The sequence below is a fragment of the Arvicola amphibius genome, chromosome 10 (genome assembly GCF_903992535.2).
Source record: "Arvicola amphibius chromosome 10, mArvAmp1.2, whole genome shotgun sequence".
In the NCBI taxonomy this organism is placed as follows: domain Eukaryota; kingdom Metazoa; phylum Chordata; class Mammalia; order Rodentia; family Cricetidae; genus Arvicola; species Arvicola amphibius.
Genome location: NC_052056.1, coordinates 32,964,255 through 32,976,708, shown reverse-complemented (window position 1 = coordinate 32,976,708; position 12,454 = coordinate 32,964,255). Strand labels below are relative to the sequence as shown.

Genomic DNA, 12,454 nt, shown 5'->3' with positions numbered 1-12,454 from the left:
GTTTACTGTAGAATAGGAAAGCATACTCTTAAAGGTTGATAGTTGTCAGTGGCCAGAGAAAATTCTGCAAGTGGCTCTCAAGGAATGAAAGTGAAGATATGCATTTAGTCGTCGTCATTGTCGCCATCATCGTCTTCTTCTTCTCCCTCTCCTCCTCCTCCTTCTCCTCCTCCTCCTTCTTCCTCTTCTTCCTCTTCTTCTTCTTCCTCTTTCTCCTCCTCCTCCTCCTCCTCTTCCTCCTCTTTCTTCTTTTTCTTCTTCTAACATCTCCAGAACAGACAGCTTTCATGAGTGCCATTATATTTCCAGGTAATTCTCACTTGACAGGGCAATGGTTATGCCTTTGCTCTTTATCAGAAAGCCTCCAACAAGGGTGTTATCCATTAAGAAGTGTTGGGATCCTGGAACCAGGTTTAGATAGCTATCAAGTAATGACCCCTCTGCAATTCCCTGTGGCCTGTCTCCTCCCAGTCTCAGAGAATTCAGATCTCATTTCTCTGACCAGTAATTAAAGCCTGGCAGTTCTAGTCTCTGGTTTTACAAGGGGTTGTTTGATTATGAAGAAGGCATCCATCTCCAATGTCCTCTAATACGACTAAAAGAATATTACATAGGAATTTTAGTGACAATGTTTTCTGAAGTCCTGTATTACATTCTGACAAGATTGCCCACTTCCTGTTTGTGTTTATAAGTGTTCATAAACTTCCCAGTGAAAACAAATTTGTCACAAGACTTAGTAACTTTAAATGTATCATAATTCAGAGACCAATTATGTTCATCAGTTTGTCTCAAACATGCTTGTCAACACTCAAACTTAATGCATAGTTGACCCAAGAAATCAATCTGTAGGATGGTTTTATTTTTTCCTTTATTGAATAAATAAGTCAACATTTGTCCCTCCCACCTCCATCCTTTTTTTCTCCCCTTAAGGCGTACATCCTAGTGATTCTTTCTGTTCTTGCATTTTAAAACATGTAAAGGTGAAATTATATATGATTATGCGACAGACGTTTTACAGTTCCCAAATAATGATTTCACTGTGTAAAACTATATGTATACGTATAAACTACATGCGCACGCGTGCGCACAGACACACACACACACACACACACACAAACACACGCATGCGCACGCACATGTGCACAACCAAGATGGATCCGTATATGTTTAAATAAAACAATAAAAGTCACCTTAACCACATGAAGAAAGATCAGGAGGTTAGTGGGTATACATAATAATTCTGGGGCTCCTCAATTGAAAGACCATGTAGTAGAATTTCTTATTTTATAGTTTAATCCCTTGTTATTTCAGTAGTAATTCTACTATAGTAATACTACTATTCACCTTGTATTGTTTATGAAATTTTTTGCAGCTCTATTTAATAACTTCAGAATCCATATCAAAATGACCTTCACTGTACCCAAAAATCTCATCTCCAGATAACTTTGTATTTTAATGTTGCTGTTCAGCTTTAAGGAACAAATACTCGATAAAAGATCACGTGACTTTGAATCATTTTTATATAAATTTCTTAGAGAATGAGATGCTAATTTAGGTTTATTCCCTGCTGAGATGTCAGTGTTCTCTTGAGTATCTAGATAGATTTTGCTTACAATATTTTTTCTTAATAACTAAATGAATAATTTCACATATAATTAATGCAAGACATTGTAGTTTATTGACAACATATTATTTGGAACTTGAAGTAAAAGTTTGTACTTAACACTGAGGTATGTGAAACTTTTGGAGGCTTTATGAATGGGTTTTGCAAGGAAATGGAAGATATACATTATTGTTTGCAAAGACATTATGATGCGAGGTTGTTTCAGAGGGTATTTTGGGAACTAAAGAGAGAAGAGAAACTTCAGACAATAATCCATGCATTTTGTTTTCCTCCAGGGCATTCCAGTGTGCCTTCCCTTAAACCTTGATAAAAATTATGAATTATTATACTTGGCTGAGCAGTTTGCAGGAGTTGTCTTATATCTGAAATTTCGTTTGCCCGAAATCACCAGGTGAGGAATCAATGTAAGTGGGAATTCCTGCAGATTAAACAGATAAGGAGAAAAGAGAAGACAGCTGTAGGTTTGTTATCAATCTGATAACTTATGTATATTACCATTTTTGTGAAGTTCACACATGTAATTTTTATGCTAGAGCCTTTTCAAAGTCACCAAGGCTGACTTTCCCAATGCAAGATTTCTTTTCCCTATCATTTTCCATTTCCCAGTGGTTACATATTTACCAAGAAGCTGGCAAAGTAGATTTAACCTACTCACAAAAATTTAACCCTTTTTTTTTACACACTCTAAAATATAAGTGAAATTGTCAGTGTATCTAAGAATGTCATTACATTGAAAACTAATAAGGAAAATTAGCAAGATGGTGCAAGTCGTATTCTAAAGAAATGGTTACTTAGTTTGGCAATTTGAATACCTCAGCTTTTGCCCCTGTAGTTAGACTGACTTTAGGAAAAAATGTTTCTGTTTGTGCTTCTCATTCACGATTCTCACTTGTTCAATTTTCTAATAAGAAAATGTGCTGCAACTAGAAGCAGTAAATAATAATTTTGATGTAATAAAGAGAAGGGAAAATTATTTGAAATTAAGTTTAGAGGCTAACTTTTAAAATCGATTAATTAATAAGCATGCATGTTTAGAATTTAATTAAATATAGATCATTCACTAGTCATTTCAACTGAATGTGTAGAAGTCTTATGATGAAAGCGCCCAGAAAGTTATTCTAAGATTCACTAAAGTGAGTATGTTTCATGGACATCCCATTTCTTTCAATATCTTGTTTCGCCATAAAAATCTCTGAACAAAGACTATTTCCATCTGATGAGACTTAATCCGTTCTTTGCTATAACAACAGTGAGGACGAGGGAGAAAAGTGTTGCCATATATCTTTATTTACTTTCACATTATTTATTTCTTTATGTCAACTCATTCTAACTTGGTACCTAACGCTGGATCAGATTTAGCAAACTAATTTCCCCAGTATTCCTTAGGTTCCTCATTGATTTATTTACTTTATACTTGCAGAAGTGTAGTATCTTTTAAACATTCCATATTAAATGCACAGCTTGATGAATATTTATAAAGTAATTTCCTTAAAGCAAACCTTTTCACCTCTGTTTCCCATAACCACCTGCTTCCCTTGCCCCACCAAATGTTGACAAATTCTGTTTCTTTTCAACTCTATGGTACTTTTGAAACATAATTAATTGGTCCCCAATGTAATGAGTCAGGATGTGATGATGTATTCCAGAAAGAACATATGCAGAACATGACTCTTTGAAATAACGTTTAGTATTATTTTACAAAGAGAAGGAAATTATCTCCATAATAGCATCAACTCCTGGAAGATCGTGACCCAACACAGATTTAGCTTTTGGCAAGATAGTTTATTCTTCACATCAGCCAAATGCTCAGACAATTGTGAAGAAGGACTTAAGTCTTTGTGCCAAGGGAAATGGTTCTTTCTTTCTTTCCTTCTTTCTTTCTTTCTTTCTTTCTTTCTTTCTTTCTTTCTTTCTTTCTTTCTTTCCTTCCTTCCTTCCTTCCTTTCTCCCTCCCTCCCTCCCTCATTCCCTCCCCCCTCTCTTTCTTTCTTTCTTTCTTTCTTTCTTTCTTTCTTTCTTTCTTTCTTTCTTTGTTTCTTTCTTTCTTTCTTTTTCTTTTTTAAAGATATGAACAGGTCTGTGCATTCGAATTACAGAGTTGTCCATTCAACACAGTTCGCTCCACATTTTATCTCTCTCAAATACTTACTTGGAAAGTCAAAATACGGGAGTATTTATCCTACTTCTTTATCTTTGTTCCTTTTGGGGAAGGTCTATGCCCATTACAATGCTGCCTTTGTGACTGTTTTGCAGTCACAGATAGATGGAACAGATAGATGGATTTCTTTTTAAATCTCAGGGAGAGTTTTCTCTTTCAGTGTAATAGTGTTTGACAGTACATGGTGTGTGTATTGGTGGACACATTGAAACATCTGAATTCCTCACAAGAAGAGTGTCTCTTTGTTTAGATTTTCAGCTGAATTTGATTTTCGGACATATGATTCAGAGGGCATCATACTGTATGCAGAGTCTCTCGATCACTCAAATTGGCTCCTGATCGCACTTCGTGATGGAAAGATTGAAGTTCAGTTTAAGAATGAGTTTTCAACCCAAATCACAACTGGAGGCATTGTTATCAATGATGGTTTATGGAATGCGGTATGTTTGGGATTTCAAAGTTATCTCTTTGATGCACTTTTTTTTTTGTCAAATTATAACCTGATTGTCAAACCAAATTCTGTTGGATCACCCAATGTTACATAAAGTGCATTCTACACACTGTTAGTCCCAGTAGCAACTTGAAAGATTGTTCAAGTTGCTTATTTGAGCCACTCTGTTGTCAAGTGTCCATGTTCAGTAGCAGTTTTTTTTTGGGGGGGGGTGAATATTAGATCTCCTCTCTAAGTCAGGAATCATTAGCAGGCATAAATTAATATGAAGTCATCTCTGGTCAAAGGAAATCACCCTTAGTTGTTATGAGGCTTTTTGTTGTTTATTTTTTATTTTTTTGAGACAGGGATTCTTTATGTAGCCAGAGATCTGCCTGCCTTTGTCTCCCAAGTTTTGGGAGATGCGCCACTACCTCCAAGCAAGTAGTTTTTCAATTATAGAAATGTATATCATAACAACACCAAAAGGTTAATTCAATTTTAAATGTAGCCAATTTTAAATAACTAGCCAATTCTGAACAAAGAGCATACCCTTAGGCATTTAGCAATCAGAGTACTTTAATATTTTCATATAATTCCTGTAAGCTTATTTTCTATTAATAATTGAGGTCATGTTTTTTAATAAGTTCACTCAAAAATGAGACTTTTCTTGGAGAAAAGATTAAGCTTGTTGATAGTGGGGAGAAGTGTGGGAGAACCATTGGTTTGATCAGCATTCCTCAGCTATTTCAAGAGTCTCCACCTTAGAATGTGGGGCTTCTCAAGGTAAGAGTATAAGATGGCAGGAAGAAGTTTCACTGCCAGCTTCTATATTTAGTATTTATGATCATTGGTAAACTCGTATTTAGTGATGTGTCTATGGTTTAATTTAAATTGCTTTTTATAAGATTTATATAATGTGTGTGTGCATGGGTACATGTGTGTGGGGGGAGGTATAAGCACACCTGTATGCATATGCTTAGTCTGAGGTCTGGTGTCTTCCTCTTGCTTTCCATCTTAAATTTTTGAGATGGGGTCTCTCACCTGGAGCTCACTGACTTGGCAAGACTAACTGCCCAGTGAATTCAGGGTATCTGTCTGTCGCTCTCTCCACAGCACTGGGATTATTGATGCACAGCATAGTAAATGGCTGTGTGTCAGGTCCTCATACTCGTATGTCACTTTAACTTAAAAGTGTTCACTTAATCTATAAACTGAACATTTATTTGATAGCATTGACTTCCTTAATTTTGAAGTATTTTAAATTTTCAAAATATATTTTCAAAATAATAATTTAAATATAAAACACATGATTCAGAATTGTTTTATAATTCACAAGAATTCTATAGACTGTGCAGTGATTAAACGGTTACCATGCTAAAACTCAAGGAAATTATGCTACCTTATAAGTGTCACTTATAAGGTATGATCCAAATGCTGGCTCTGTAAGTCATTTAACAGATATCTACTGAGTCCTACATTTGCTGATCCTTATTCTACCAGGTAAATCTACAATGATGAATGCAGCACTCATTGGTCACATGAAGCTTACATTCTAACACTGAGTGGCAAACTGCAGATAAATTATGTCAGGTGCAAATTGATCCTATGAAGACAAAGGAAAGCAAGGCAAGGTGTAACACTGAGTGTGCACACGGTCAGTGAATGTGTCAAACTGAAGAGGTGATTCTGACAAGGTTACATTTGGGAAGGGGCTTAAGAGAACAAGTCATGAAAAATGTGGGTGAGATTATCAGGTGAATCTTTGCAAAGTAAACAGCAAATTTCAAGTCTCATGGGGGAGGACATTTCGTGTGTTTGATGAACAGCGCAACGATGAGTGTGGATGCATTGGAATGGGAGAGAAGAATAGTTTAAAAATGAAGTCAGAACCGAGGTCTGGATAAAGGCCTTTGGGGACCACAGGGAAGACTTGGATGTTATGCTATATGGGAAGTCCTTGGATAGTTTTGAGAAGTGACAGGATGTAATTTACATTTTAAAGAATAGTTCTGATCATAATATGACAGCTTTTTGGAAACCAGTCAGTAGAGAGTAGGGCAGGGGCTGTGAGGCCATTGCAGTGAACTGGGGTGGGGTAGACTGTAGCATTGCTCGGGGTTCTCGTAGCAGGATGTGGAAAAGTGGACGCAGTCTTGGCGCAGTTTTTTTTTTTTTTATGGTAAGCCTTCATTCAAACTTATGTTAGTGTTTTCTAATTGGTATTCACTTTAGTAACATGAATCCACAGATATAAGCAGGGTATAACCATAATTACAAGTGAGCCCAGCTTATACAAGTAAGGTTTTGCTTAAAGGGGTCTCATGTACAGGTACATGACTTAGAAGCATGTGTCTTGAAGTATGGCCAAACCGTTTTTAAAACACAGTAATACTAAATCAAATCTTGAAAATATAGATGTGGTTTACACACTGCAATATTCATACGTTGCTTGTATCAGAGATGAAGGACAACTAAAGGATTCAAGTGACTTGTACTTTGTTTCCAAGGAATCAATACTGGTCAAAGAGAAAGGGGATAATTGTACATGTCACTATGTTTACATTGCTATTGCTTGCTTTCTGTTATTGATTGGTAAGCCTTTGCATCATGCGTGTGGCAATCTTATGTGAGGCAATTGCAGTAACCATCTTCCGATTATGTAGGATGACATTTTATTCATGCTTACTGTCACTTTGAACCATTTCTTAAAAAAACGAAATTACTTTCAAAATTCAAAATATAATTACAATGATTTGATTTTTGAGAACTAATTTTAGATTTTGAAAAAATACAGTTTGTATGTGTTGAACAGAGAAGGAAGTGGTGTGCTATTAGGAGGTGTGGCCTTTATGGAGGAAGTGTGTCACCATGGGAATAGGCTTTGAGGTCTTTTCTGTTCAAATTTTGCTCAGTGTGACAGACAGTCCATTTCTTATTGCCTTTTGATCAAGATGTAGCCAGCACCATGTCTGCCTGCATGCCAACATTCTCCCTTCAATGATGATAATGGACTATACCTCTGAAATTGTAAGCCACCACCCCAATTAAATGTTTTTTAATAAGAATTACTGTGGTCCAGACAAGCACTGTGCCGGACTTGGGAGTCCAGTGGAAGAGTGGGTGGAGGGACTTATGAGCAAAGATGGGGTCAAGATCATGATGGGGAAACCCACAGAGACGGTTGACCTGAGCTTGTGGGAGTTCATGGACTCTGGATGGACAGTTATGTAACCAGCATGGTACCAACCTAGGCCTTCTGCATTTGGGTGACAGTTTTATAGCTTAGTCTTTTGTGAGGCTTCTAGCGGTGGGACCAGAACTTTTTCCAGATGCATGAGCTGGCCCTTTGGAACCTCTTCCCTACAGTGGGATACCTTGTTCAGCCTTGATGCAGGGGGCAGGAGATTGGTCCTGCCTCCTCTTGATGTGCCTTGCTTTGTTGATCCCATGGTGGGGGCTTACCCTATCTGTATGGACAGGGAGCAGGAGAGGATGGGGGAGGAGGTTGAAGGGAGGCAGTGGGGGAGAGGAAATGAGGGAGGGGAAACTGTGGTTGGTATGTAAAATAAATTTAAAAAATGAATAAAAAGAAAAAGAAAGTTTTACTGTGGTCATGGTGTCACTTCAAAGCAACAGAAACTCTAACTAAAACACATGTAAAGGGGTTAAAGGTATAGATTATAACTGAATGTTAAAATATTTGTGTTTTTAAACAATAAAATAAGATCTACTTTTGGAATCAAGTTCTATTACCTTAAAATGAATCTTTATCACAAATTGAAGTTTTTTACTAAATTGATTGCTATAGGAAATTATTTAATGGAATAAATAAGGAATTTAATGGAATTAATAAGGTTTTTCAGCTATCTCAAATAGCCATACAGTGATGCTTGCTTTGTGTTTTTAATTGTAGGTGTCGGTGGAAGAATTAGATGACAGTGTTAGCATTAAAATAGCCAAAGAAGCTGTGATGAACATAAATAAAGTTGGGAGCCTTTTTAAACCTACAGATGGATTTCTGGACACCAAAATATACTTTGCAGGATTACCTCGGAAAGTGGAAAGTGCGCTCATTAAACCGGTAACGACGCAGCTCATGCCATTCATCTTGGGTGAATTCCTTCATCTACCATAGGATTAAAGATGTGTTTTCATGACATTCCATAGAGGTCATTGTGCTAAATATAGCAAGGGTGATAATTTGTATTGGACATGGGAAAAGAACTTTAGACCACTGAAAGTATAGCAAGGAAATAAGAAAATGACCATTGTGGTTTTGTGTCTATTTAAATTACAGTATTGCTCATTAGGCAGTGGGTTTGTTAAATTCTCAAGTTGTCAAATCAATGTTTACACTGTAGTATTCTACACTCAGCCATTAAGTGTACAAAAACATACATCTAACCCTCAAAGCATATATATATATATATATATATATATATATATATTGTAGAAGCCAAAATCTTTCTCAGATTTATTTTAAGACCTAAATTTGGAGGTTAAGAGTAACACAGAGAGAGGATAGAACATACTATAAGAAATGTTAGTGACAACAGATGAATACAGTGTTCTGAATACAATGCTTGTCAAATAACCACTGAGTAGAGTTGAAGAAATCCCTCACTCTTTGAAGAATTTACAAAATGTTACTTCACCAGCACTCAGGAAGCAGAAGCAGGTGGCTCTTTGAGTTTGAGAACAGTCTGGTCTACAGAGTAAGTTCCAGAATGGTCAGGGCTACAAAGAGAAATCCTGTCTTGAAAAACCAAAAAAGAAAAGAAAAGTCACCAGAATTCATGGCCCTGCCAGATGACCTGTTTGGTCTAACTTAAATATTAGTATTTCATATCTGTCTACCTTTCTCTCATCACCACTCAAAGTGTTCTTTTTTAACCCTTAATAGATTTCTATTGTATTAGTTAAAGCATGCCAAAATGAATATTCCCATTTTTTGAGATTTATGAATTACATACTTAAATGGGAAAGTAAATTATTCAAGAAGAAGCAACCATTTCTAAAATGGCTGCCATGAACTTTGAAGCGGATTGGATGCTTTGGTGAGGCCTAGATAGGGCAAGCGAGGAGGAGTAGTATCTTAATTGGCAGGTAAACCTACATTGTAAATGCACACTAAGAATGACAGCAGCTCAGAGTCTATGGCCATCCAAGAAGCATAGAAAGGATTTACTGCTGAATCTGGATGATGTGGGAGAAACAGGTGGGACCTCAGGTTGGAAATATCATCAGGAGCCTGTAGTGATATTTCATTTGTATTTTAATAGATAAGGCTTGCCTGAAGATCAGAGAGTAAAACAGCCCCACTGTTTGGTCTGTAAGGCCACCAAACAGTGGTGGCACACACCTTTAATCCCAGTAGCCACACTAGTTTGCCATAGAAACTGGGTGCTAGTGGTGCACCCCTTTAATCTTAGTTCTAGAGAGAAATACAAAATAGGATGAGACAGCTCTCAGACACAGTTTCCTTCTGAGGAGTCATGAAGGAAGGCAGGATTGCCATTTTGGTCTGAGGTAGAGGTACGAGCCAGTGGCTGACTGCTTTGCATTTCTGATCTTCAGGTTGAACCCCAATATCTGTCTCTGGGTTTTTACTATTCGTGTTCCAGGAGCCAACTGGAGGCCTTTGATGTCATAGTCTCATTTGATTGAAAAGTACTATCTATCGAAAAGAAAACAATCAGATCTAATTAAAAGTATTTTAATAAGCTACCAAAGAAAGGATTTTCCACCTGAATGTAACCTATATTGAGAATCAATTAACGCTATTTATATTTCCTACGTAAGTTTGAAATGTACTCCTTGATTTACATCTTATTTTACTAGATTAATCCTCGTCTGGATGGATGTATACGAGGCTGGAATTTGATGAAACAAGGAGCTTTAGGTGCTAAGGAAATTATTCAAGGGAAACAGAATAAGCACTGCTTCCTCACAGTGGAGAAGGGCTCCTACTACCCTGGTTCTGGAATTGCCCAGTTCAATATAGATTATAGTAAGTGATTCCTGTTATGTTTCTCGTTTCTCACAAACCATCAAGTGCATCCATTGATAAACTGTAATGATTTATTCTGCCAGCATCACTGAGGGAGTAGCTGTTATGACAGGCATTGTCTTCTTTGTGTGGTTAAATACTTAGAAAATGTTCAGGTATTTTAGGAGAAAATGTACAGACAGGTAAATATGCTTATTTAAGGTTTAATGACATATAGGTTGGTTCATTAAGGGTAGGTTCAATTGACCTTTTTTAAAAGCTCACTACTTTTTCATTCCGCTTGGGTTCACTAATCAATGCATAGAAAGCATTGGTTTTGATTTCTGTCATTTGTGTTGATCTGTGTTAACATTTTTGTCTCTGTTGAAATTGCCTATTTATTTGTATTTATGAAATATGTATCACCTACGTATTATGTTGTGTAGCTCATCCCAAGCCTTCCACATAGTTGTAATACTAATTTTAAACTGTAGCATTTGCCTGTGTTCATGTGAGTTCGGTCATGTTGTTTCTTTACTTGTATGTTGTTTTGTTAAGTGTCTTTTGTGTGTTTTGTAATGTTTTGGTTTAGGGGTGGGTGTTTTACATGAAATAGCAGAGACTGAAATGAATACTATTTGTGTCTAGAAATGAGCACACTTGCCCTTGACTAAGCCCTTGTTGACATGAATATGGAGGGATATTGGTCAATTTAGTGGGAATCTGAGACATTTATTGAATTAGTACTTAAGGGGTAAGATTTATAAAGAGGAATCCTTTGGTGAAGGACTTTGGTCCCTGCATTCATTTCCTTTCCTGAGATCATTCCCTACTCTATATCTCACAAGAGTTATCATCGTGCTGTTTAGATGTTTAGTTTCTACAACTGTGAGCCAAATAGATCACTGATTAAAATTTATTATCTAGTTTTACATACTAATTTTTAGTACCTTTGAAAAAAATATGCCAATACAATTCAAGTTTCTGTTTGATGAGAGTCTGGTTACCTGAGGTTAGGGTTTTTTTTTCTTTTTTTTTTTTGTGTGTGTGTGTGTGTGTGTGTTTGTTTTTTGTAAGTAGAACTGTAAGTCATATCAGATTGGGTTCCTAATGAAGCCTGAGTACACCTTTCCAAATAACATACTGTAGATATTTCTGAGTGTCCATCCTGAACTTTGTGTGGTTAAGTGTGTATTAGAGAATTTTAGAGTTAGATTTTCTCCATCAAACATCCTCCAGATATATAATTCACATAGGGCTGATTTCATTTTCTTCTGAAGATTATTAATTGCTATTCTTCCTAAAAGCAGAAAGTTTACACTCAGGATAGTTTTCTTATCTGATAGATCATATTGAAATGCTTTAGCTTTAAATATGATTTTCCTAGTTTCTACCTAAGTTGACCACTTTCTCAAACATCAGTGGTGATGACTTGTATGACCTAAGGTTCTCACGCCCAGCAACAGTAGACAGGAGTCTGGAACTTGAGGGGGAGAGACACTGCTTTTTTGTCAGGCTATCTCCTTGAGTTGGATGGAAGGTGCAGTTATGACCATCAGTGAGCCAGGTTGCAGCCTTTGGAACAAAAGAACAGGTGTATTGATGTAGGAAAGATTCTTGTCTATAGTACCTGTCCAGGTCCTTTTGTGCAAATTAGGAATTCAAACTTATACAGACTGTCTGGACCTGACAAGTCAAAGTTCAGTCTCCGTGGTAGGTCATTGATCAGCTTTAACTTAGGATAAGGCAGGTACTCAGGACACTGACCCTGTCAGCCACCCAGCAGCTGAGGTCTTTGCTCTGCCTCTGTAGAAATTAACGGTGGGCAATGAGAAGATCCCCATGTCCTGATCCTTGGCGGCTTTATATTCTTTAGTGTTTGACAGTAGTAAATGGTGGCCTGGAAGGGCAACAGGAGTGGCAGAAGGTAGCAACCATTTAGTGCTACAACTCTTCTGTAGGCTTTGAGAACTAAGCCCTGCAGTTCTGTAATCACAGTCCAGGAAGGTGAAATTCTATAGCACTAAGCAGCAGCTGATGTTATATAGTTCCTTGTAGTAATAAGGCTGCTCAGCCCTGAAATAATCACCCAGAAATTATTTTATTTAAATCACTGTTTGGCCCATTAGCTCTAGCTTCTTATTGGCTAACTCGTACATCTTAATTTAACCCATCTCCATTGATCTGGGCTTCACAACGAGGTCATGGCCTACCAGAAAAATTTCAGCACGTCTCTCTCCAGCGGCAGCT

At 37.0% G+C, this 12,454-nt stretch overlaps 1 protein-coding gene across 1 annotated transcript in view; it reads left to right on the top strand.

Annotated features, from left to right (window-relative positions):
* Pros1 (protein S) overlaps positions 1-12,454 on the top strand; it is a 69,203-nt gene that overhangs the window by 45,797 nt on the left and 10,952 nt on the right. Inside the window, exons 9-12 of the mRNA XM_038345363.1 lie at positions 1,900-2,015; positions 4,033-4,222; positions 8,129-8,296; positions 10,057-10,225. Coding sequence (XP_038201291.1) covers positions 1,900-2,015; positions 4,033-4,222; positions 8,129-8,296; positions 10,057-10,225 — 643 coding nt within the window. The remainder of the gene's footprint in view (positions 1-1,899; positions 2,016-4,032; positions 4,223-8,128; positions 8,297-10,056; positions 10,226-12,454) is intronic.